Source organism: Delphinus delphis, chromosome 10 (genome assembly GCF_949987515.2).
Source record: "Delphinus delphis chromosome 10, mDelDel1.2, whole genome shotgun sequence".
Lineage (NCBI taxonomy): Eukaryota > Metazoa > Chordata > Mammalia > Artiodactyla > Delphinidae > Delphinus > Delphinus delphis.
In genome coordinates this window covers 57,183,875-57,211,736 of record NC_082692.2, presented here as the reverse complement: position 1 = coordinate 57,211,736, position 27,862 = coordinate 57,183,875, and the positions used below count along the sequence as shown (strand labels likewise).

General features: G+C 36.6%; 1 protein-coding gene across 1 annotated transcript in view; it reads left to right on the top strand.

Moving 5' to 3' along the window:
* TOPAZ1 (testis and ovary specific TOPAZ 1) overlaps positions 1-27,862 on the top strand; it is a 67,644-nt gene that overhangs the window by 10,916 nt on the left and 28,866 nt on the right. The window contains exons 3-9 of the mRNA XM_060021387.1: positions 3,308-3,369; positions 4,065-4,192; positions 12,383-12,447; positions 14,366-14,511; positions 16,107-16,192; positions 16,928-17,053; positions 20,515-20,578. Coding sequence (XP_059877370.1) covers positions 3,308-3,369; positions 4,065-4,192; positions 12,383-12,447; positions 14,366-14,511; positions 16,107-16,192; positions 16,928-17,053; positions 20,515-20,578 — 677 coding nt within the window. The remainder of the gene's footprint in view (positions 1-3,307; positions 3,370-4,064; positions 4,193-12,382; positions 12,448-14,365; positions 14,512-16,106; positions 16,193-16,927; positions 17,054-20,514; positions 20,579-27,862) is intronic.

Sequence of the window (27,862 nt, the reverse complement as noted above, 5' to 3'; positions counted from 1 at the left end):
TATCTGAATCCTTTTGCATGTGTTTCTTTATCCAAAAGTTCCTTTCTTTTCATTCATTTGTCCTCTAAATCACATCTGAGATATTATTCTAGGGATTTGTTCCAGTAGTTCTCTTGGCACAGATCTCAGTATATTATGTCTCCTTGTATGTGCACCTCCTCCTATGCTGGGAGTTTGTAGACAGGAGAGAGGCATCTTCATTTGCATCTCCCTAGTGTCAGGTCAGGAGGATGTTAGGTGCTGAGTATATGGTTAGCAACTAGATGCACATGGACCTTGTTCTCACAGAGCTTTTAGTCTATCAAGGGCTGCAAATGATTAAGCAAATACAATAAAATATGATAGGAAAAGTGCAAGGTGTTGAAGGCTTCCTCGCCCTAGTAACATTTAAGTTGAACACTAAATAATGAATAGGAACTAGGCAATAGGTGAAGAAAAGTGAGTAGAAAATTGAGAGGGAAGGAGTAGTCTATAGGTAGGCCTGCAGGGAAGAGCATGTTACAACTGAGAGACAGAAATAACATCCCATGGCTTAGTGTTCAGGTGGCAAGAAATGAACCTACAGAATATGCAGAAAGCTCAGTCGTGCAGGGCTTTGTAAATAGGATGACCATAGAATTGATCTTCTGAATTGCAAAAATTTTGAGAGGGAAATGCGGGGGGAGGTATTAATAATTAATATGCCAGGATAAGAGGCATACACAGATCATCCTAGACAAACTAGAATTCATGGTGAGTTTGAACTTTATCCTAAGAGTATATAGGGATTCACTGAAGGACTTGACTTCCAGTAGAGAATTTGATCAGATTTACATTTTAAAAATCATGATAGCTCTGGTGTGGAGAACAAATTGGCAAGGAGCTATTGTCATAATTAGACCAAAGGACATGGTGACTTCAACCAGAAGTGGGAGTGGATTTGAGAGAGGTTTAGGAAGTGAAGATTGATTAATCAAATGGGGGTGAGGTTAGAGGTAGGAGTTAAGGAAGATACCTGGTTTCTCTTGTTTCAAAGAAGGGCATTACAGTTCTCTGATGAAAACAGGCAGGATTGGGGAGGGATGCTGGTCATGAGGTCAGATTTAGACATGTTGAGTTGGAGAGACCTTTGAAATACTGAAATGGAGATATTCTAATAGATATGAGTCAAGAGGTATGAATTGGGGGAGGAGATTTGTATATATTTGTGTCTTGTTTGTACTTTTATTTTCCCATTCTTTTTTTAAATTTATTTATTTTATATTTATTTTTGGCTGTGTTAGGTCTTCATTGCTGCACAAGGGCTTTTCTCTAGTTGCGGCAAGCGGGGGCTACTCTTCATTGCAGTGCGCGGGCTTCTCATTGCGGTGGCTTCTCTTGTTGCGGAGCATGGGCTCTAGGCACGTGGGCTTCAGTAATTGTGGCACGTGGGCTCAGTAGTTGTGGCTCGCGGGCTCTAGAGCGCAGGCTCAGTAGTTGTGGCGCACGGGCTCAGTTGTTCCGCGGCATGTGGGATCTTCCTGGACCACGGCTCGAACCCGTGTCCCCTGCATTGGCAGGTGGATTCTTTTTTTTTTGTTATATACACAATTTTTTTCAAATGACAAGGTAGTTCAAAGCAGAAAATCAAAGACGATACTATTTTCAGAGAAAATTTTTTTAAAAAGCAAAATTAAGGTTCTGAATAATTGAGGTAACATTGAAACTTGGAAGGAAAATCCCTCTCACAAAGTATAATATCATATAATTTAAAAAGCCATTGGTTTTCATACATGTGTCTATAAACTTAAAGTTATATAAATACTTACTTTTTTTAACATCTTTATTGTACTATAATTGCTTTACAATGTTGTGTTAGTTTCTGCTGTGTAACAAAGTGAATGAGCTAGCTATATGTATACATATATCCCCTCCCCCTTGCGCCTCCCCTCCCACCCTCCCTACCCCACCCCTCTAGGTGGTCACAAAGCACCGAGCTGACATCCCTGTGCTATGCAGCTGCTTCCCACTAGCTATCTATTTTACATTTGGTAGTGTATATATGTCCATGCCACTCTCTCACTTCGTCCCAGCTTACCCTTCCCCCTCCCCGTGTCCAAGTCCATTCTCTATGTCTGCATCTTTATTCTTGTCCTGGCAGGCGGATTCTTAACCACTGCGCCACCAGGGAAGTCCTATTATATTTTATTCTGTGTACTTTTATATACTTTTGTCCAAGTTTTTAAAAATGGAATAGTGTTTGGCCACTTGTTTGTTTGTTTGTTTTTTCCCCGGTACGCGGGCCTCACACTGTTGTGGCCTCTCCCGTTGCGGAGCACAGGCTCTGGACACGCAGGCTCAGTGGCCATGGCTCACGGGCCTAGCCACTCCGCGGCACGTGGGATCTTCCCGGACCGGGGCACGAACCCGTGTCCCCTGCATCGGCAGGCGGACTCCTAACCACTGTGCCACCAGGGAAGCCCTGGCCACTTGTTTTTGAGTGGCTCCTATAGCTGTAGTTTTCATTTGTTGAGCCTATGCCATTGGCTTTAAGGACATTTTATCTTATTTAATCCTCACAATAACCTCGTGGGTAAGTGGTATTCTCATTTTACAGATATGGTTAGACTCAAAGAATTTAAATAGTTTTGCCACTGTTGACATAGTAAGTGGCAGAACAATATTTGAACCCAGGTTGGTTTAACTCTGATCTCCATAGCTGTTACCTTTAGACCTTAGGTTGTCTTCAGAGACTACAAAAAGAGATTCAAAGTGCTCTCACACTCTCCCTTTTACATTGGCGGTAAGACATACATACACATGCTTAAGAGTAGGAGGTAAACATTATCTTGCATTGGTGTAATACTTTAAAAATGTTTTAAATGCCTGGTATATGTCATCAGTTCTCTCTGAGTAACAGAGTTTGAGTGGCAGCACTCCCTAACAATTGTGGCGAATGTGATTAAAGAACCAAATGCAGGGGCTTCCCTGGTGGCGCAGTGGTTTAGAGTCCGCCTGCCGATGCAGGGGACACGGGTTCATGCCCCGGTCTGGGAAGATCCCACATGCCGTGGAGTGGCTGGGCCCATGAGCCATGGCCGCTGAGCCTGCGCGTCCACAATGGGAGAGGCCACAACAGTGAGAGGCCCGCGTAACGCAAAAAAAAAAAAAAAAAAGAACCAAATGCAGAATCTGCTTGGGTGTGCTATCCCAGAATAGTACTCTGGCCTTGGAGGACTTGAGCTGATGTTCGCCAGGCTGCTAAAGCTAGTATTGTGTAATGTTTAGAGGAGTGGATAGTTTTGCTAGAATATGTTATAATGTGTAAGCTCTGTTTGCTTTATAATAGAGAACTCCCTGTACTGGATCCTGAATTGATGAAGTCAGAGATCTGTGCTTCCTTGTCAGCAGGTAAAATTTGACATTTTCAGAATGTGTAATATTGAAGTACTTTTATATCTCTATTTAGGCATAGTCAGAATGAATTCATTAAAATAGGAAGCTTTTCATTTTAGAGTCTGTCAACCACGTTTTACAGTTTGTCAGTTTTCCTCAGTTTTGCCTGGTTGGCAGATCAGATTTTGAGAAATTTTCCAGTTGATTATTTAATAAATAACTTTGTTAGGCTTTATCTACAAAAGATAATTGACCTTAGCAATTTTTGTAGTCTCATTTTCGAAATTGAAATATATATTTAAGCTTTACTACATTTTAAATCTGAGTCCTTTTTAATATTTTTTTAATAATAGCTAATCCTAAGTTTAAATAACTGAATCTTTACAGGAAATAATTTGAAAGTTAATTTCAAAAACTTTCCAATTTTAAAAATATATTGAAAAATAGCTGGACATGATCAAGAAAGATTCTTAAATTTATCTTTATGTCTCAATTTTGTCTTACTGCCAATTCTTTTTATACCATGTAATGGAGTTATTTTGATAGAGAGGGAGGAATAAATGTATAATTTGCTGAAAATGCTGCTTCATATTTGTCACATTGGACTTTAAAAGAGTCTCTGAATTCTAACTCATTTTTAGAACAATCTTTAAATGACTTGGTTATTTTGTCATTTAAAGTTTCTACAGTTGAATATTATTTCTTTTCAGCAAGTGAGATAAAACATGATTCCAAAGGTGCAAACATTTCCTTAGGTGAAGTTACTAATGAGACTTCTTCAAATGAAAAACTGGGAGACGTCAGTGAACACACAAAAAGTTCAGACTTGGATGAAAAGGTACTAGGGAATCTTTTGCATATTCTTATTTCTTGGTCCAGATAGTGGTAAATACAGAAGTCCATCTTAACAGTGCTGTCAGGTGACAAGGGAATGGCCTTTTTGTTGAGTAAAAGAGTCACGTCATTCTGGCCATGGGACATACTGCTTGATGCTTGCCATAAGCACAGTATTAATAGAGTTTCACTTGTCTGGGAAAATGGGGTATGCTGTTTAATTATATATTTAGCTTTTTAGAATCCTAAAGTTCTTAAACCTATGTAAATCTTTCTAAATTGTTACATATCTTCCTGCCTCACTAAGTACAAAGTACTGAATATCATTTGATCTTTGAAATTTTAGAATATCATAGTGTCTGAGTGCTATGAATGCAAGCATCAGTTATTCGACCACAGATGTAGAAGGCATAGGAATTGGAGCTAAACCTAACTTGATGTTGGAACATACCACTGGTGTATGATATGGAGAAAATTGGGGGTATCAATTATCTGCCGGATAATGTGTATGATTGTCTTAACCTTTTGAATAATTTAATTGACTCCTAGACAACTATTTCATGTTTCTTTCTCCTTATTCCTCCTCATTTGTCCTCATAGCTAAGAACCTTGTTTCCTACTTTACCAAGAAAATTGAAGTAATTGGAAAAGAAGTTCCTACCAATACATTAGGCCACCTACCTGCACCTGTTCCCAAAACTCCAGCTTCACTTCTGTTACACTGGATGAACAGGCCAAGGCTATTCCCTTCACCTGTGTGCTAGAATCCATCTCTTTCCTCTCTTAAAATACTACTCCAGTAATTCTCCTTTCATTACTGGATCATTCTCTTCAACATAAGCATGCTTTTCTCCCATCTTCAAACAAAACCAAAAATACATTTTCATGGTCCCATTTTCCTTTTCACCTGTCGTCCTGTTTCTCCAAAGACTTGTCTAGACCCTCTATCCCCAGTTTCTCTCCTCCAGTTCCAAAGATACTCACCTTCACCTCCACCAAAACTACCTGTCTTAAACTCTCCAGTGATCTGCTCGTTGCTGAGTCTAATCGACATAGTTCAGTCTTAATCTTACTTAACCTATCACCAGTATTTAACAGTTGATCACGCTTTCCTTGAAACATTTTTTCACATGGCTTTCAGGTTAAACATGCATGCCTAGTGTCCTGTCTGTCTGCAACTTCCCAGTTGGTTTCGCTGGTCTCTCCTGATCTCCCTGACCTCTACATGTTGGAGCGACCCAGTGCCTAGACCAGGAGTCTGTTCTTTTTTCCTATCTAGATTTGCTCCTTAGATGGTCTCATCCAACCTCATTGCATTGAATGCCATCTGTGTGCTAAGACTCTCAAATTGATATCTCCAGCTTGAACTTCGTCTCTGAGCTGCAGACCTTTCTGTCTAGTTGCCTATTTGATTTTTCCACTTGGATGTCCAATTATACTTCTCAAACTTAACATGTTCAAAACTGACCTCCTGTTAGATGTCCCCTACCCTACCACAAACCAGCCGTTCCTGTAATTTTCACCTATTAAAGGCAACTCTATCCTTTATAAGTTATTTAGGCTCAAAAGCCTTGGATTTTCTTACTTTCTTTTTCTCTCACTCCATATCCAGACTGTAAGGAAATCCTGCTGGCCTTAGCTTCAGATGATGTCTGGAAATTATTCACTTTTCATCACTCCCACACATACCACACAGGCCCAGGCCCAGGCCCCGCCTAATATCATCTCCTGCCTGAATTACTGCAGTGGTCTCCTACATTTCTCCAGCTTCTGATATTGTTCTCTTGTAGTTTATTCTCAACATAGCATAAATTAGATCATGTTATTCTTCTGCTTCAAACTCTCCAGTGGCTTTTAATATTGAGATTCCTTACTGTGGCCTACATGGCCCTTTATCTGTTCCCCCTACCCCTCCCCTACGTTGTTACCTCTCTGATCTCTTTGACTACTCTCCTTATCCATTTTACTCTGACCACATTAGCCTCCTTGCTGTTCTTGGAACAAACCAGGCTTTCTCCCACTTCACGGCCTTTGCCCTTGCCATTTTATCTCCTAAAAAAAAAAAAAAAAAAAGATATAGTTTACTTTCTTATTTCCTTCACATCTTTACTCAAATTTCATGTTCTTAGAGAGACCTCCGCTAGCCATCCAACCTAAAATTCCAGTATTCTCCGTTCTGTCAACATTTCATATCCCCCTTTCTTGTATTTATCATGATATAATATACTTTACATTTACTTATTTATGTTTACCTCCATCTCTTCCTGCTAGAATGAAACTCCATGAAGGCAAAGATTTTTGTCCATTTTGCTCACAAATGAATCTTTAGCACCTAGAGCAGTGGCTGATACAGAGCAATAACACAAATGATTGGGTTTTTTTGGCCGCTCCGCACGGCATGCAGGATATTAGTTCCCTGACCAGGGATCAGACCTGTGTGCCCTGCAATGGAAGTGCAGAATCTTAACCACTGGACAGCCAGGGAAGTCCCAAATGGTTGTTGAATGAATATTGAATGTGAACCTCATTTGAAAATAGTCTTTTGAGACTTCCCTGGAAGTCCAGTGGTTAGGACTTCGCCTTCCAGTGCAGGGGGTGCAGGTTCGATCCCTGGTTGGGGAGCTAAGATACCACATGCCTCGGAGCCAAAAAATCAAAACATAAAACAGAAGCAATATTGTAACAGATTCAATAAAGACTTTAAAAAATGGTCCACATCAAAAAAAAAAAGTCTTTAAGTGTTAGAAGTGTCCTGTAGCATGAATAAAAATATCACAAAGTACTTGCTTAATGGTTTGATGATAACAGCCACTATGTATTGAACCTTTATTAAATGCCAGCCAGCCAGTGCTAGAGACTTAGCACTGGTTATATCTTATCCCTATGATATAAGGAGGTGCTATTCAGGAGTTCCCAAAGCCACCCTCAGGTTCAGTGATTTGCTAGAAGAACTCACAGAGGTCAGCAAAGCTGTTATTGTAACTCAAGGTTACAGTTTATTTCAGTGGAAGAATACAGATTAAAGTCAGCAAAAGAAAGAGTCACATAGGGCAGAGCACAGGAGAAACGGAGTACAAGCTTCCAGTTTTTCTCTCCCAATAGAGTCATGTGGACACTGCTTGCTCCTCCCAGGAGTGATGTATGACAAAAACAGAATATTGCCAGCCAGGGACTTGCCTGAAGCTTGGTCAGGGTTTTTATTGGGGTCAGTCACATAGGCATGGTTGACCACCTGCATAGCTGACCTTAGTCACTCAGTCTCAATCCAGTCCCTCCAGAGGTCAAGCTGATACCACATGGCTCAAGGACCCCGTCATAAATCACAAAGACTTTCTGGAGTGGCCCAAGGCCTCTTCCATAAATTACACTGTTAGCTTACATTATCTGTTGTGATCCCAGACACCCAGGTAAACAAAGACACACAATCAAGCAGCATATTCCAAGGGCTTATAAGTTACCTTCTAGGAGCAGGTCACAGGCCAGACCTTTAACATACGGCATATGGACAACCCAGATTTACTGAGTTAATCCTTTACTGCACATGAAGTGTGTACTGCTATTTCCCTTTGCCGATGAAAAAACTGAGACTTAGTATCTTGTCCAGGGTCACGCAGTAGAATCCCTTGACTCTATAGCAGGGGTCAGCAAACCTTTTCTTTAAGACTAGATAGGAAATACTTGTCTGGCTTTGTGGGCCATATGGTTGCTGTCCTAGCTACTCAGCTCTGTTACTGTAAGGAGAAAGAAGCCATAGACAATATGTAAACAAATGTCAATTGCTGTGTTCAAATAAAACTTTATTTACAAAAACAGGCAGCCTGCAGGCTATAGCTTGCCATAGCTTGCCAACCTTTGCTCTAAAGCATTAAAAAATAAACAGTTTGTACTCTATTCTACTTAAAGCAGAAGAGAAGACTTTTTGCTTTCAGTTCTGCAAGGATAGATTTTAAGAGATGTTTGCCAGAATTCACTGAGTTCTTAACTAAATATTTAAAGATGTAGACTATTTTCAATATTAGCTCTTTTAAAAATAATCCCCAAAATCATTTATCTACTTCCTAGTGTAAACTTTTTGGATTTGTTTAAGGGAAGGGGAATGATACTTTTATCTTTCTGATACCGTGGTAAGCTTCAAAGTAGCAACTCTTTAGAAAATATTGATACATGACCCTGTCAATATTTGTCATTAAAATATCTGGCCCCACAATTTGGGAATTAACAAACTTTATCCATCTCTCATCTTATATTTTAGGAACTTTAGAGGGTAAATAGGTTGATTTATAGGACATATGTCTAGCTTGCCACTTTTCTGCTTTTATGTATGGTTTTCTGTGAATTTTTAGAAATGCTTCCTTGCTGATCTTTTACATATATATATTTCTGTCTTTTCTACAGACCTTGTTTTTTCTTTCTCTTGTATATCAGTTATACCCAGAATCCATATATAACAATTTTTAGATTTACCATGGTAGTAGTTGCTTAATGATTCTAGTTTTGACCCCCAGATAGTTGAAATGCTAGTGTACTTTTTAATTTTTATTTTGAAACAATTGTAAATTCACAGAAAGTGGCAAAAGTAGTTTTCCTCCATGATTACATCTTAAGGCACAATATCAGAAGCAGAAATTTGGTATTAGTATAATGAGTGTATGTAGTTCTGTATATATTATCAAGTGAGCAGATTTTTGTAGCCACCACTGCAATCAAGATAATTATGCCATCACTACAAAGATATTCCTTATGCTACCCCTTTGTCACACATCCCTCCCTACCCCTAACTTCTGTAACCTTAGTAACCATTAATATGTTTTCCATCTCTGTAACTTTGGTATTTTGAAATAAATGCCCAGGTTTGCAGTTGCTGGGCTGTCTGGTAATTGCATGCTTAGCTTTTAACTTGGGTGGACTTGGCCTCCAGGTTACTCCCCTGCGGTAGTAGGCAGTTGAAATGTTTTTTCAGTTCATTTAGTGTCATCTGGGTTGTTTGGAGTCTACCTTACAAAGGTGTAGTTCAAGGGTCAGCTAGAGATTTGGACCAAGTTTAAAGCAGATTTGGGGGCTTTCTCTCTTAGGCTCTCCCGTTTCCAGGATTCCCAGCCTCACTTCCCAGTTTCTGACTTTGCCCTGTACTCTGTCTTCTGGTTCTTTGTGTCAGTATGGCAAATTTTTAGCCTTCCCCAGTGGTTCCAACCAATTAAGGCCTCTCTTTAAGAATAAATCCATAAAAACATGACTGTCACCCAGTGTCATTCCCTCTTTTCCTCCAGATTCTGCCTACTTTTCATATCTCTCCAGTGTTTCCAGGCAGAGTTTTTTTTTATAGTTCATCTGAGAGTTATAGTTGTTACCTGAAGAAGGATTAGCCCAATAAGAGATACTTATTTGCCATTTCTCAAACTGGACCTATTGTGTGTTCTTTTTAATTTTATACAAACGACAGCTTATCATTCTTTGTCTTTTTTTAACTTAATGTATAATGGAGATTGTTTCCTTTCCATATATGTAATGACACTTTGTTTTTACAATTATATAATTATCCACTATATGGGTATACTCTATTCAACAAGTTACACTGTTGATGGACACTTGGTTTGTTCCCATTTTTTGCTATTTTAACATTGTTGCATTATGCATCCTTGAGCATAAGGCATTTTGCATATGTGCAAGCATTTTTGGATTAATTCTTAGAAGTAGAATTTTCAGATTGCCCTACATAGAGATTGCTTTGATTTATGCTTCCATCAACATTGTATGGGAATGACAGTTTTCTCCCCCACACACTCACCAACTCAGTATTAAATTTTTTTTATTTTTGTCCATCTGTACATTTTTACAAATGACTTTTCATTTGCTTTTCTCTTATGAGTCTAGTTAAGCATCTTTTAGTATGTGTAAAAGCCATTTACATTTTCTTCTGTGAACTTCTCTTTTACATCCTTTGCCCATTTTTCTTTTGGGATTTTGGTCTTTTTTTATTTGCAGGAACTTTTCATATATTAAGCATATTTGTTCTTTGTCATATGTTGCCATAACTTTTTCCTGTTTTTTCATTTGTGTTTGACTTGGTTTTCATTTGTGTTTGACTTGGTTTCAAATGCCATCTTTAATAGTTTGGTTTTACCTTGAAGGAGCTTTTTATTTTTATTTAGTCAAATGTATGTGTTTTTTTTGTTTTTGTTTTGTTGTTGTTTCAATTTATTTATTTTATTTTTTATTTTTATGGCTGTGTTGGGTCTTCGTTTCTGTGTGAGGGCTTTCTCTAGTTGCAGCAAGCGGGGGCCACTCTTCATCGTGTTGCGCGGGCCTCTCACTGTCACGGCCTCTCCTGTTGCGGAGCACAGGCTCCAGACGCACAGGCTCAGTAGTTGTGGCTCACAGGCCTAGTTGCTCCGCAGCATGTGGGATCTTCCCAGACCAGGGCTCGAACCCGTGTCCCCTGCATTGTCAGGCAGATTCTCAACCACTGTGCCACCAGGGAAGCCCCTCAAATGTATGTTTTATTTTATGATATTTGAGTTATGAGTTGTATTTAGAGAAACCCTTCCCCGTTTCTGGATCAAAAATGTTCACCTGTATCTTTTTCTAGTGCTTTTTTGGTGTTATTATGTTTAAATTTTTTATCAATATAAATTTAAATTTTATCTTGGAAGAAAAAAAGTAGAAACGATGTAACCTTTCTGTTCTTATTTTGACAGGTGACTTCTGTCATCTTAGCATACGAAAATATTTTAAATGTTTGTATTCAAACCTACCGATACCGTAATTCATGGTTTCTGCCTTTGGTGTCAGCTTAGGCTTTCTCCAGCCTCCAAATTATATAACTACTCACCTTTATTTTATTTTTGATACTTTCAGTATTTTTTATATTTAAATCTTTAATGAACTTAAAGTATTTTGGCATATGGTGAATTGGTACCAAGCTTTTTTCCATCCAGTCAGCTAGCCTGTTGTTCTGTTACTATTTATTTTTTTATTTTTTTGTGGTATGTGGGCCTCTTACTGCTGTGGCCTCTCCCATTGCGGAGTACAGGCTCCGGACGTGCAGGCTCAGCAGCCATGGCTCACGGGCCCAGCCGCTCTGCGGCATGTGGGATCTTCCTGGACCGGGGCACGAACCTGTGTCCCCTGCATCGGCAGGTGGACTCTCAACCACTGTGCTACCAGGGAAGCCCTGTTACTATTTATTGAATCATTTCCTCACAAATTTCAAATGCCATCTTTAATAGTTTCAATTTTTATGTATAGAATGATTCTTTTACTTGTCTTTTATTTCATTAATTGCTCAGGTCCTGTACCAATTCCATACTGTCAATTACTTGAAAAATAAAAACAGTCAGGAAGGCTTGCTTTAAAAGATACTAACATGTATTATAAATCTAAAATATTTCTGGCTATTCTTATATTCTTCTAAGAGCTTTAAACACACATTGTAATTTTTTAAATGTATAAATTAATTTGCAGGCAATTAACATTTTTTACCTTTAACATTCTCATCTAGGAACATGGTATATCTTTCTATTTGCTAGTGTTTCATGTTACTCAGTTGATTTTTATAGTTACAATAGTATATATAGTATGTACCATTATTGTAAAATATGATTGTGTATTTCAAAAAGACTAGAAAGATATAAAGTAAGATATTAAGTGGTTATCTCTGGCTGCCCAAATGATGGGTGATTTGGGGTGTTTATTTTCTTGGTGCTTGTTTTTTCAAAGGTCTAGTATGTATAATTTTCTTATAATTAGAGAATCACAATTCCCAAAACACTAATTACTAATTGTAAAGTGCTTTAAGTGTAGCAATGTTTTAAATACATATAAATATTTCTAATGAAAAACACATTTATGTTGGTAAATACCACCTAAAAATAAAAATCACTCAAAGCTGTTTTTTCCTGAATAAAAAGAAATATAACTTTAATTGTCCAAAATAATTTGAAATGGTGGCTTGCATAATTAAAGGTGACATCAAAAATTGGGAAAAATGTATTGATTTATATTAGTTTTTCTTAACAGCAGAGATTTTAAAATCAGTGTTCATATTTTAAATAATGTAGAGTAGAATTATTTTCCTGCTTGACCATAAGCTAGTCGTTTAATTAACATCTAGTACATTCTGATCTGATAAGCCTCATAGCCTAATATGGAATGCAGAGATAGTCACTTATACTATTTAACCATAATCTCTTCACAGTGTAGATTTTTGGACAAGGTGACTATTCAAGAAGAAAAAGAAGATATTTATGAAGTTTGCAAAAGGTCTGTAACATAACTTTTAATTACATAATGTTAAAATAGTCATTCATGTAATTTCTATCTTGAGCATATTTTTCCTTCTCTCCTGTATATACTTGGGCTACTATGCCGTAAACAATATATGGGTATTATTTAAGTAATGTGTCAGGTGTATACAGATGTCAGGGATATTGTAAGTTACCTTAAAGTTATCACTAAGTGTTTGGAGCCATTAAAATATTTTTTGAGGGAGGAATGAGGAATAGTGATAAAATAAAAGAAAAAAAGATGTGTTTGTGACTTCTATGAAGGTAAGACTAGCTGAAATCAGATGAACATTGCAATTTGCAGGTATCTTCTATGTCTGCAGCGATTAGTACTGAGAGCTACAGTACACTCACTGGAACATATACAGATACCAAATTTAGATTTAGAGGACACCTTGGAGGTCATTTGATCCACCCCCCACACCTATCTTGCTGTTGAGGCAAGGCACAGTCGGGTCAGGTGACAAATATGCTCAAGTTCTTTTATGTTAAGACAGTGTTTTTCAAAGTGTGGTCCTTGGAGCAGCTGCATCATGTGGGAACTTGTCATAAATGTAAATTATTTGTTCCCACCCCTGACCTACTGAATCAGAAACTCTGGAAATGGGGCCCATCAATCTGTGTTTCAACAAAGTCACCAACTAATCCTGCTACATGTTCAAGTTTGAGAACCATTACGTTAAAGAAAAGCCTAGGTAAGAATTAGATTGGCATAGAAGCCCGTATGGTTCATGCCCACTTGAAGATCTTAAAAAGAAAATGTGACAAGGTTAACTTTTTTTTTTCCTATTAAAAACATTTTGCTTACAAGCTAAATAGTTGCAACCTGCAGAGTTTTGTTATCACCTTGGCTCTACCATAATGACCAGGAGTGTGACATTGGGTAAGTCACCACATTACCCTGGGTTTCATTACCCAATCAAAATAAAAGAATTTTTCTAGATAAGCTTTTCCATCTGTAAAATTCCATAATTCATATTTGTTTGTTTTATGTTACTGCTTTTATTTTGTTTTATTTGGAGGGGGTATGATAATTGCGCATATCAATGATATCCCAAGTTGGGGAGAGAAACAAATATTTTTGTGTGAAATTATTGAACTCCCATCAGTGCTACTAGGTTTCAACTGTTATAAGCATTGGCCCCTTTTCTTACTATTTTTACTCTCTGCTGGCCAAGGGAACCCCAGCTGAAAAAGCTTTATTAGAATTGTGTTTAAGGTAAAATACTGTAGTATCTGAATGAGGGTATAAGTCTTTCTCCGAAAAAGTAAATTCATTTATATCTGATAGCTCTGAGGTACTTTCCACCCTCCCCCTTGCTTAAGTTATTTATTTTTCTAGGTTAAGTGACCTCCAGATTAAGGGTTTTTTGTTAATTGGCTATATAGGATCTCACATATTAGAACACAGTCAAAGCTGTTTAAATCAGTAGCCTAGAACAATACATTTCTTATACCTTCTTCCCAAAGGAAGGTCTCAAGTACATGTATAAATTTATTATATATACATGTCCTGAAGAATAACTTACAATTCATTTATTTTATTGCACTATTAATAGAATCATTGCATGATCTTTTCTGGATTTGGATGCTAGTCCAGTTCCTCCTCAAACCTTTTGTCTGACATGATCAGAAATACTTTGCTCTAGTTTTGACCCCACCACCCCACTTTTACCCATCCCTAGCCATTTAACAAGTATCAGTTTTCTAGTTAAGAAGGCAGGAACAACCTATTGAAAATACTGAAGAATCATAGTATATGATGGTAGTACACAGCATAGTATGTAGACTACATCAATACTATCATTAGGATGTGTTTCTACTTATTTGATTCTCATTACTTTATGTCTTTAGAATAAATTTAAATTCTGCTTTTGGGTTTTCTGCTCACACAGCAGCGATTCTAAAAATACAGATAATGTGGTTGGTGAATGTCAGTTGGCAGCGCTGGGCCCCAAACCTCTGTGCTTATCAGTGCCAGTGCCACCTTTGAATCTAAGTGCTCATCAGGAAGACACATTACTGAAGCCCTGGATGAATGGTATGATTTTCTTAGTAAAATTCTGTTGGCTTTTGATAATATAGAAATGATACAGGAGATTTTTCCACCCAAAACAAAAAAGTTAAGAAAGAAATTGAGGGAATTCCCAGGCGGCAGTCCAGTGGTTAGGACTCTGCACATCCACTGCAGGGGGCACGAGTTCAATCCCTGGTCAGTGAACTAAGATCCTGCAAGTTGTGTGGCAGGGCCCCCCCAAAAAAAGAAGAGAAAAAAATTGAAACAAGTATAGAATATGCTAAGATTAGAAGGTTTGTATACCTTTAGTTAGTACTTTTGATGGAGCGACTTCTGAGATACCTATATTTATGCAATAGTGTTAGTATAGGTAAATTATAGTCTATACCTAAAATATTCATATTTTAAGTGAGTGTTTTAGAAATTTAGAATGTAGTTTAGAATTTGTGTCTTTTTTGGTAATTCATAATGCTGTGAAAAAATAAACTAGATTGAAGAATTAATTTAGAAACAATAAAATCCTGTTGTGTAGCTCACACCTAACTCTTCTGGACTTCCCATTATTGACTTCATGCTGCCTGGTGTTGTGTACTGTAGCAGCAAGCCCATGATGATCACGTGTTTTATCTTAAAAAGCTTTACCTGTTTCATAATGAAAAGTACTGCAAAGCTATGCAGCAAAAACGTCAGCTTGTCCCAAATTATATCTGGATGCTGCCAAAATGAAAAATGAAATTGCTTAAGATAAAAACATTTTTGTGTTATCTTTCGAAAAAATAATTTGTAAATGTCCTAATTCTCATTTTAAAAGACTAACATTAAGGGATAATGATCCCTGGTATAATAGTCAGCTCGGGCTGCCATAACAAAATGCCACAGACTGGGTGGCTTAAACAACAGATATTCATTTCACACAGTTCTGGAAGCTAGAAGTCCAAGATCAAGTTTCTGGTAGAGTTCAGTTTCTGGCTGTCTTCCTGGCTTACAGACGGCAGCCTTTTCACTAAGTCCTCACATGGCCTTTCCTTGGTGCATGTGCATGCGGTGGGGGGGGGGGGGGGGGGGAGAGAGAGAGAGAGAGAAAGCTCTCTGGTGTCTCTTATAGAGACATTGATTCTATCAGATCAGGGCCTCATTTTTACAACTCCATTTAGCCTTAATTACTTCTGCAAAAGGCCCTAACTCCAAATACAGTCACTTTGGGGGTTAAGGCTTCAATATATGAATTGGGGGGAGACACAGTCGGTCCATATCACCTGGGTTTGTCAGTAGTTTTCTTCCCTAAGAAAGGTTTATTGTGTGTAATATTTGTCTGTTTAACTTACAGACAATCATTTGAATATAGTACTCAATTCTGCTGTGTAAGGCTTTTAAGAAAGCATCTTTAGCTTATAATGAATTTAAAATGTTAAGTTCAGATCTAGACATCCTTAAGGAACACCTAAGATGTAAATTACTGTATATTTCACAGGAACATACCACAGCAGCAGACCTTGAACTGAGCACAAGAAGTCCAAAGTGAAATATTAAAGCAGATAGTAGTAGTCATCTGTTTGATTGTTATGAAAGGAATAAGTTGTAACATATTGGAATGTAATGTCATTCTTAATCATTTCTAGATTTCAGATTTCCAGGAAAACATTCTCTTCTAAAACCGCAGGATCCTGAAATTTGTGAAATATTTAAGAGGGAAAAAACTATAGGGGTAAGCGCCCCATTAAAAAAAATAATAATCTTATAAGCTTGTGCTTTGGGGCTTTCTGATTAATTTCCCTATCATCATTTAAGCAGTTCTGGACATTTTATGGATTTTAAATGGGGGTTGGTGGTAAGGGACAGAAAATGGGTAGCGATTCAGAGGATATTCACAAACAGTATAACAGGTTTAAGGCAGAGGGTGGGGGATGGGATATCCAAAACAGAAAATACAGGATGAATAGTTCCCTGTGATGAAGGAGAAAGCTAGTGATATAAAGCTATTGATAGGAAAAGCCTGTTGTAAAAAGCTTTCACTCATTGCCTTTTTCCAATAATCAGAAAAGCTAAGGAGATTTTTGGTTCTAATAAATGCATCTGAAATATGCATATTATTACAGAATTAACTTTTTATACAAGTTAAAAGGGCAGGCACATGAGAAGGAGGAGGGAAAGTATAAACTTTTAAAACCACGTAAAGTAAAATGGTAGTAACTTTGATGAAATATAAAAGTTTTACACTAAAGGAAATTGCAAAAATTCAGACAAATAACTTTAAATTGATTTTTTTCATAATTTTTAAAAATATAAATTGTTTGGAGTTACTTTTTATCAAGTCAGCAAACAATTTATTGTGATACTTTTTTGGATGTATAATATTTCTGATTGTTTCAAATACTTTCTCACTTGATTGCAGTAAGTGTTTTACAATTAACACAGAAAGGGAATTTGTCTAATTTTCTAGGTGTTCCAGAAGTCCCTAGGGTTGATGATACCCCATAGATATTGCAAATTTCATTTTAATACATTACGTGGCTGTGAGCGATCACAGTGCAAGTTTGCTCACGTGCCTGAGCAAGGGGATGAAAAGGTAAAATATGTTAAGTCTTTGAAGTAGAGATTGTTTTAATAACCATCTCAGTCATATGTTTTAATTCAGGTTTTCATCAACTCCTAATATATGAGCTTTGCCTGATTTTGTGCTTTACATAAATGGAATCATACAATTTGTATTCTTTTGTTTCTGGCTGCTTTTGCTCAACATTTTTGAGATTCATCTGTACTTTTTTACTTAATTGTAGATGCTTCTTTCTCATTGCTGTATAATATTAAATATTCCATTGTATGAGTATATCAAAATGTTTTTTGTTGATAAATACTGCTTTTGATGGGTGATTTCTAAATTTGGTAAATACAGTAGTGTTCTGCATGTCTTTTGGTGAACATATGAACACATGCTGATGGGTTATACTTAAAACTGGAATTATTGGGTCAAAGGGTCTACATATATTCAACTTTAGTAGATACTGCCAGACAGATTTCCAAAGTGGTTTACCAAATTACACTCTAACCAGCAATGTTTGAGAGTTCTGGTTGCTTTACATCCTCACCATCTCTTGGTGTTATCAGCCTTTTAATTTAAGCCATTCTAGTGGGTGGGGAGTGATACTCTCCCTAGTGATTGATGAAGTTGAGCATCTTTCAAAATGTTTGTTAGGTGTTTGAATATCCCCTTTCTGTAAATATCTAAATATTTTGCCTATATTCTAGAGGATTATCTTTTTCTCGTCCATCTTAAGAATTCTGTATATATTTTAGATACAAATGCTTTGTTGGATATACGTATTGCAAATAACTTTTACTACTTTACAAGTTGCCTTTTCACCCTTTTATTTTTTTAATTTTTTTTGGAGTATAGTTGATTTACAATGTTGTGTTAGTTTCACGTGTATAGCAAAGTAAATCAGTTATATATATATATACATATATCCACTCTTTTTTAGATTCTTTTCACATATAGGTCATTACAGAGTATTGAGTAGAGTTCCCTGTGCTGTACAGTAGGTGCTTATTAGTTATCTATTTTATATATAGTAGTATGTATATGACAATCCCAATCTCCCAATTTATACCTTCCCCTCCCCTTTTCCCCCGGTAAACCATAAGTTTGTTTTCTACATCTGTGACTCTATTTCTATTTTGTAAATAAGTTCATTTGTACCATTTTTTTAGATTCCACATATAAGCATATTTGTCTTTCTGTTTCTGACTTACTTCACTTAGTATGATCATCTCTAGTTGCATCCATCTTGCTGCAAATAGCATTATTTCATTCTTTTTTATGGCTGAGTAATATTCCATTGTATATAAGTACCACATCTTCTTTATCCACTCCTCTGTCATAGGACATTTAGATTGCTTCCATGTCTTGGCTATTGTAAATAATGCTGCAGTGAATGTTGGGGTGCATGTATCTTTTCAATTTATGATTTTCTCCAGATATATGCCCAAGAGGGGGATTGCTGGATCATATGGTAGTTCTATATTTAGTTTTTTAAGGAACCTCCATACTGTGCTCCATAATGATACCAATTTACATTCCATCAACAGGCCTTTTCACCCTTTTATTTTATTTATTTATTTATTTTTGCTTAGTTAAATCTCTAATTTTATTTTATTTTAACATCTTTATTGGAATATGATTGCTTTACATTGTTGTGTTAGTTGCTGCTGTATAACACAGTGAATCAGCTATACGTACACATATATCCCCATATACCTTCCCTCTTGCGTCTCCCTCCCACTCTCCCTATCCCACCCCTCTAGGTGGTCACAAAGCACGAGCTGATCTCCCTGTGCTATGCAGCTGCTTCCCACTAGCTATCTGTTTTACATTTGGTGGTGTATATATGTCATTGCCACTCTCTCACTTCGTCTCAGCTTACCCTTCCCCCTCCCTGTGTCCTCAGGTCCATTCTCTGTGTCTGTGTCTTTATTCCCATGTTACCCCTAGGTTCTTCAGAACTGTTTTTTCTTTCTTTTTTTTAGATTCCATATATATGTATTAGCATACAGTATTTGTTTTTCTCTTTCTGACTTACTTCACTCTGTATGACAGACTGTAGGTCCATCCACCTCACTACAAATAATTCAATTTCGTTTCTTTTTATGGCTGAGTAATATTCCATTATATATATGCCACATCTTCTTTATCCATTCATCTGTCAATGGACACTTAGGTTGCTTCCATGTTCTGGCTATTGTAAATAGAACTGCAGTGAACATTGTGGTACATGACTCTTTTTGAATTATGGTTTTCTTAGGGTATATGCCCAGTAGTGGGATTGCTGGGTCATATGGTAGTTCTATTTGTAGTTTTTTAAGGAACCTCCATACTGTTCTCCATAGTGGCTGTATCAATTTACATTCCTACCAACAGTGCAAGAGGGTTCCCTTTTCTCCACACCCTTTCCAGCATTGATTGTTTGTAGATTTTTTGATGATGCCCATTCTGACCTGCGTGAGGTGATACCTCATTGTAGTTTTGATTTGCTTTTCTCTAATGATTAGTGATGCTGAGTATCCTTTCATGTGTTTGTTGGCAATCTGTATATACTCTTTGGAGAAATGTCTATTTAGGTCTTCTGCCTATTTTTGGATTGGGTTGTTTTTTTGTTATTGAGCTGCATGAGCTGCTTGTATATTTTGGAGATTAATCCTTTGTCAGTTGCTTCATTTGCAAGTATTTTCTCCCATTCTGAGGGTTGTCTTTTCGTCTTGTTTGTGGTTTCCTTTGCTGTGCAAAAGCTTTTAAGTTTCATTAGGTTCCGTTTGTTTATTTTTGTTTTTACTTCCATTACTCTAGGAGGTGGGTCAAACTTTTCACCCTTTTAAAAGTGTCTTTGGTAAACAAAATTATTAATCTTTATATAGTCTAATCTTATCTATTTATTTCCCTTTTATGGTGTTGACTTTTTACATGCTGTTCAAGAAAGCTTTGCCAAAATCATGAAGATGTTCTTTTATGTTTTTCCTTTAAAAGTTTTCTTGTCTTGTCTGATATTTACATTTAGAACTCTAAGCCATCTAGAATTAATTTTTGTTTAGGATGTGAGAAGGTCTAGATACATATTTTTTCCCATGTGTATCTCCAGGTGACCCCAAACCATCCTTTCCCCCACTGCACTGCAGTATCACCATGTCATAAATCAGCTGATTGTGTATGAGTGGGTCTATTAATAGGATCTCTGTTCAATCCATTGGTCCATGTGTTTCTCCTTATACCAGTAAAAGAAGTCCTCCCTTCCCCAGTTGATTGCTAATCTTGACTCTGTTTCCTAGGCTATTTCTTTGACAGAGATTCTCTGAATAAGATTTTTGTAATGAATTCAACGTACATTTCAAATCTTAGTTAACCTAACATCAGCTTCTTTATTCCATTGCTTTCAATTGACTTAAAAAAATTGGAATAAGCAAAAATACAGGACTGAAATTTGTGTAGATTTTACGAAATATAAAAAGGTAATTTTACATTTTTCGTGACTTTTATAGGTTTGTATGGATGTGTTTAAGAAATATATAAGTATCAACGAGCTTTGTTTGCTACAACGTGCAGGTATGAGACAATGGAATGATTACTATGAATTTATTAATACAAGAGTTTCAAACAATGTGCTATTGTCTTAATAGTTTGAAAGTAAATTCAGTACTTTTGAGTATGAAAACTGAATGCCTTAGAGTAGCTCTCTTGGTGTTAGAAAGGATTAATAATAAGTGTGGCATTTTGGTTAATACAAAAAGTATAATCCACCTAACACTGTAATTCCCTCACATACTAATATTTTTGTGACATAGAAATTTTATTTACAGTTGTAAGACAGGAAAAAAGATATTATTAATTGGCTTAAAATCTTTCTGAAGGGATCTTTGAGAAACTGTATCTTCCTTACTTATTAGCCCTTTTCTTTTTACACTACCCCTTGTAGCCAGTGCACCATCCATCGTTCTGTGCAGTTCCCTAAATAGGGCATGCTGTGTTATAATAGAGAGGGTGCTGCTGTCTCTACCCAGGATCCCTTTCTTTTATCCCACTTCCCCATAGCAAAGACCTATTCATCTTTCAAAGCTTACTCATAGGAAATAGGATACTCTCCTCTGTTAGGCCCTTATCTGACTCCACAGCCTCATCCCATTCCCTGCTCCCATCGCCCCCTACTACGTTGTGAGCCCCAAGAGGAAGGGACCAAGCTTTACATTTGTCACCCTGACACAGCCACCAAAACCACATAGTATTATGGTAACAGAGCACCATATTCATCTGCTTAAAATCTCATCTAGCTAAAAACAAAATCTCTGACAAGTTTGTTTTGCTGGTGATATCATCTCCTCTAAGGATTAGAGGAAGCATATGAGGGAACTGGTAGTCTGGACTTAATCCAGCTGTAGCAAAGAGGAGGTAGTTAAGGTAGAAGTAATAGGAGCCTATATAGGGAATATACCTGTCACCTGACACGTTGTGATAACCAAGGAGGAGAAGCTACATATGGTTAGATATGGATGAACATTTATATTCCAGAAATAATTCCATAACATATATGGAAGAAAAGAGGATGACATGGGGAAAATGCGAAACTCCCCAAAACATAGTTCTGGTTGTGTGAATATCCAGTATGGGAAAAGGAAAAATATATGTTTATTCAGTTATAAAACAATAAATACAGAAAACAAAAATAAAAACCTATAGTGAAGAATCAGTGCAGGAAGTTGGCAAAAACCTATATAAATTACGTTTGATGTGAAAATAGAAAGTTAGATCAGCAGAACAGATAGATAGCTCAGAATAAACTTGATATTATGTATAAAGAGGTTTAGTGTTTAGAAAGACCATAGGGTTTGGGAAGGAAGACTCATTTTATGAATGATGTTAGGAAAACTGGATAGCAACTTAGAAAGAGAAACTCTGAATATCACTGGTATAAAGTATAGATCTAACTGCTCAGGCCCTACAGAGAGGCCTCAGGGACCACCTAGTTCACAAGGGGAGGTACTGAGAGGGTGAGACTCCCCATTACCCTATTTAACCATAAGTTCATTTTTATCTGTTTTATATTTAAATTTCCACATAAAATTCTTTTTCCAGAAGTTGTTTGACTAAAAACATTGTGGAAAAACTACTACTGCTTAGCATACACCAAAATGAATAATTGTAGTATGTTGGTAATTCAGTAAAAAGAATTAACATTTTCAATCAGATTTTTTTGAAAGTTGATAATTTCTGTGGTTTAGAGTAATCAAAGGAAGCACAAAAGATAAAAATTTGTTTATGTAAACTGAAAAAAGCTATTAGCTTCAAATATTTTAAAATATATGTATTCTGAGCTCCAGAGTTACATTATTGGATTCAAATGCCCACTTTTCAATCAAAAAGTCATATGACATACAAAGAAATGAGCAAAATATGGCCTATTCAAAGGAAAAAATAAATCAACAGAAACTATCCTTGTAAAAGACCTGATGGCAGATAAATTAGACAGTGATTTTAAAACATTTGTCTTAAAGGTGCTTGAAGAACTAAGGAAGAAGTGGGGAAAGTCAAGAAAATAATGTGTGAACAAAATGGAAATATCAGAGCGATAGGAAACCTAAAAAGAAACCAGAAAAATTCTGGAGTTGAAAAATACAATAACTGAAATGAAAAAATCACTAGAGGGATTCAAAGGCAGATTTGAGCAGGCAAAAGAATCAGATAACTTGAAGATAGGAGAGTGGAAATTATCAGGTCTGAGGAACAGAAAGAAAAATGTTTGAAGAAAAGTGAATACAGCCTGAGGAACACCATGAAACAGAACACTGTGGAAGTCTCAGAAGGAGAAGAGAAAGAGAAAAGGGTAGAGAGAATATTGAGCAAATAATGGCTGAAAACTTCCCAAATTTGATGAAAGTTGTAAATATAAATATCCAAGAAGCTCAGCAAACTCTAAGATGAACTCAAAGAGACACACACCAAGACACGTTTTAATCAAACTTTCAAAAGCCAGAGGCAAAGAGAGGATCTTGAAAGCAGCAAGAGAGAAGCAAATTATCACATACAAGGGATCCTCAATAAGATTATAAGCAGATTTCTCATCAGAAATTTTGGAGGCCAGAAGGCAGTAGGCCAATATATTCAAAGTGCTAAAAGAAAACATCTGTCAACCGAGAATCCTATATCTAGCAAAACTGTCCTTCAGAATTGAGGGATAAATTATTGATATGACATTCCCGGATAAACAAAAGCTGAGAGAGTTTGTTTTCTTTAGACCTGCCCTTCAAGAAATGCTCAAGGGAGGCCTGCAAAGTGAAATGAAAGGGCATGAGACAGTAACCTGAGGTCATATGGAGAAATAAGGATCTCAATAAAAGTAAATACGTGGGTAGTTATAAAAGCTAGTATTATTGTAACAATGGTTTGTACTGTACTTTCTGGTTTTTACATGATTTAAGAAACTAATACCTTTAAAGAAAAGTATATTAGTGTAAAAACTAGTATTATTGTAAATTTGACTGGTAAGTCCAAATCCTCTTTTCCATATTATTTAAGAGACTGATGCATTTGAAAGAACGGTTAATTAATGTTTTCGGGCACACAGTATATAAAAATGTAATTTGTTACCTTAGCAACTGAAAGGGGTGGGGATGGAGCTGTAAAGAAGCAGAGTTTTTGTATATTATTGAAGTTAAGCTGGTATAAATCCCATGGTAACCTCAATAGCTATAGAATATGCACAAACGGAAATGAAAAAGGAGTTAAAACTCACTCAAAAAATCAGCTAAACACAAAAGAAGAGAGTAATGCAGGAAATGAGGGACAAAAAAGCTATGAGACATACAGAAAACAAATAGCAAAATCAGAAGTAAGTCCTTCATTATCAGTAATTACTTTTAAAGTAAATGGATTAAATTCTCCATTCAAAAGACACAGATTGGCAGAATGAATAAAAACACATTATCCAATTACATGCTGTCTACAAAATTTTCACTTTAGAGCCAAAGGCAAATAGATTGAAAGTGAAATGATGGAAAAAATATTCTACACAAATAGTAACCAGAAGAGAGCAGGAGTGGCTATACTAATATTAGACAGAATAGACTTTAAATCAAAAAAGGTTACAAGAGACAAAGAAGGACATTATATATAGTAATGAAAGGTTCAGTATAGCAGCAGTATAAACGTTTATACCTAATGACAGACGATCAGAATACATAAAGCAAAAACTGGGCTTCCCTGGTGGCGCAGTGGTTGAGAGTCCGCCTGCCAATGCAGGGGACACAGGTTCGTGCCCCGGTCCAGGAAGCTCCCAAATGCCGCAGAGCGGCTGGGCCTGTGAGCCATGGCCGCTGAGCCTGCGTGTCCGGAGCCTGTGCTCCGCAACGGGAGAGGCCACAACAGTGAGAGGCCCACATACCGCAAAAAAAACAAAAACAAAGCAAAAACTTACAGAATTAATGAGAGAAATAGACAGTTCTACAATAATAGTTGGAGACTTCAATACCCCACTCACAATAATGGATAGAACAACCAGACAGAAGTAAAGAAATAGAGGACTCAACACAATATACCCACTAGATCTAACAGGCACATACAGAACACTTTACCCAACAACAGTAGTTTACATATTCTTCTCAAGAGCACATGGGGCATCTTCCCAATAGACCATGTGTTTGGCCACAAATTAAGTCTCAACAGATTTTAAAAGATAGATATTATACAAAGTATCTCCTCTGATCACAACAGGATGGAATTAGAAACCAGTAACAGAAGAAAACTGGAAAATTAACAAAATTGTGGAAATCGAACATACTTTTAAGCAACCAAGGGATCACAGAAGATGTCACAAGGGAAATCAGAAAATACTTAGAGACAAATGAAAATGAAACACAACATTCCAAAACTTATGAGATGGAGTGAAAATGGTACTTAAGAGGGAAATTTATAGCTATTGTATAAATGTTTATGTTAAAAAACAAGAAAGATGTCAAATCAACAACCTAACTTTACAACTTAAGAACCTAGAGAAAGAAAAACAAACTAAACCTAAAGCTAGTAGAAGGAAGGAAATGATAAAGATCAGAGTAGAGATAAATGAAATAGAGAACAATGAGAATAGAAAAACAATGAGAAGAAAATCAATAAAACTGAAAGCTGCTATTTCAAGAAGACCAACAAAATTAACAAATCTTTGGCTAGATGGACTAAGAAAAAAGGAGAGAAGATTGAAATTGCTAAAATAAAAAAAGTGGGGACAATAATACAATTCTACAGAAATAAAAATGATTATAAGAGAATACTGTGAATAATTGTGTGCCAAACAAATTGGATAACTTAGATGAAATGGACAAATTCCTAGAAAAACAAAATCTTCCAAGACTAAATGATGAAGAAATAGAAAATCTGAATAGATCTACAGCTAGTAAGGAGATTGAATCAGTAATCAAAAATGTTCTGACAAAGAAAAGCCCTGCACCAAATGGTTTCACTGGTGAGTTCTACCAGACATTTAAAGAACTAATATCAATCCTCAAACTTTTCCCAAAAATTGAGGAGAGAACACTTGCTAACTCATTCTATGAGGCTGAGGCTACCATTGCCCTGATACCAAAGCCAGATAAAGAAACTGCCAAAAAGGTAACTACAGATCAATACCCCTTATGAACATTGATACAGAAATCCTCAACAAAAACTAACAAACCAAATTCAGCAGCATATTGGAAGGATCATAGACCATGACCAAGTGGAATTTATTCTTAGAATGCAAGGATAGTTCAACATACAAAAATCAATCAGAATAATAAACCACATTAACAGAATGAAGGGGAAAAACCACATGATCATCTCAATTGATTCAGAAAAAGTATTTGACAAAATTCAACACCTTTTCATGATAAAAACACTCAAAAGACTAGGAATAAAAGGAAACTACCTCAACATTTAAAAAGCCATATCTGGGCATTTCTATACACTGATATTGAACAATCTGAAAAGGAAATTACAAAAACAATTCCATTTACAATAGCATAAAAAAGAATAAAATACTTATTAACTTAACCAAGGAAGTGATAGACTTGTACGATGAAATCTACAAAACATTGCTGAAAGAAATTAAAGATAAATTAATGGAAACACATCCCATGTTCACAGATTGGAAAACTTAGTATTGTTAAAATGTCAGGGGCTTCCCTGGTGGCGCAGTGATTGAGAGTCTGCCTGCTGATGCAGGGGACACAGGTTCGTGCCCCGGTCCGGGAAGATCCCACATGCCGCGGAGCGGCTGGGCCCACGAGCCATGGCCGCTGAGCCTGCGTGTCCGGAGCCTGTGCTCCACAACGGGAGAGGCCACACAGTGAGAGGCCCGCATACTGCAAAAAAAAAAAAAAAAAATGTCATTACTTCCCAAGTGATCCCCAAGGAATCCCGAAATAATCTTGAAAAAGAAAAAACCTGGAGGACTCATACTTCCTATCTTGAAAACTTACTACAGAGCTATAGTAATCAAAACAGTGTGGTACTGGCATAAAGACAGACATATAAACCAATGGGCTAGAATAGACAGCCGGGATATAAAGCCTCACATATATGGTCAAATGATTTTTGAGAAGGATGCCAAGATCATTCACTAGTGAAAGGATAGTTTTTTAGTGCTGGGAAAACTAAATATCCACAAGCAAAAGAATAAAATTGGGCCCTTATCTAACACTATATACAAAAATTAGTTCAAAATTGATTAAAGACCTTAATGTAAGACCTACAACAATAAAACTCTGAGAAGAAAGCACAAGGACAAAAGCATCACACATTGGATTTGGCAGTGATTTCTTGGCTATGACACCAAAGACAATGGGAACAAAGAAAAAATAGACAAATTGAACTTCATGAAAAATTTAAAATTTCGTTCATTAAGAGACAATATCAGCAAGATAAAACAGCAGCCCACAGAATGGGAGAAAGTATTTGTAAATCATATATCTGATAAAGGATTGGTATCCAGAATATACAGAGAACCTCTAAAACTCAACAACAAAACCTGAGTCAAAAATAGGCAAAGTACTTGAAAAGACATTTCTCCAAAGATACACAAATGGCCAATAAGCATGTAAAAAGATGCTCAGTATCACCAATCCTAAGGGAAATGCAAATCAAAACTACATTGAGGTACCACCTTACACCTATTAGGATGACTGCTATCGAAAAAAACAGAAAACAAGTGTTAGTGAGGGTGTTGAGAAAGTGGAACCCTTGTACCCTATCGGCAGGAATGTAAAATGGTACAGACACTGTGGAAAAACAGTATGACAATTCCTCAAAAAATTAAAATTAGAGTTACTGTATGGCCCAGCAATTCTTCTCTTGACATATACACAAAAGAATTGACAGCAGGGTCTCAAAAGATATTTGTACACCCATGTTTATAGCAGCATTTTTCACAGTAAAATGTGAAGCAACCCAAGTGTCCGTTAAGAAACTACTTTCTCAAAGGAAATGTTATAATTTTTGGTAGAATGTTCATATCATAAATTGGAATAAAAATATCCCCAGGTCAACATGTTGGTGGGGGTTAAAACAGCAAGAAGGGGTATATGTCAAAATTGTCTGCATCCACCCCTAAACAGGCCACTGCCTAAAGTCTCCATGGGAGTGTGGCTCCTTAGGAGTTCGTATTTAGACCATTATGTATGAGGCAGTTTGGCCCTGTTTTTTGTGGGTAGCATATAAGTTAGCTCCCAATCTAGTGCCTAACATCTTGGTTAACATGTTATTGCCATTAACTTTTGCTTTAATTTATTTTCATCAAGTATTTCTGATACTGGAAGTGTACCTTTTAAGAAAATGAATTTACACTACTTGATCTTTAAATATGGAAAG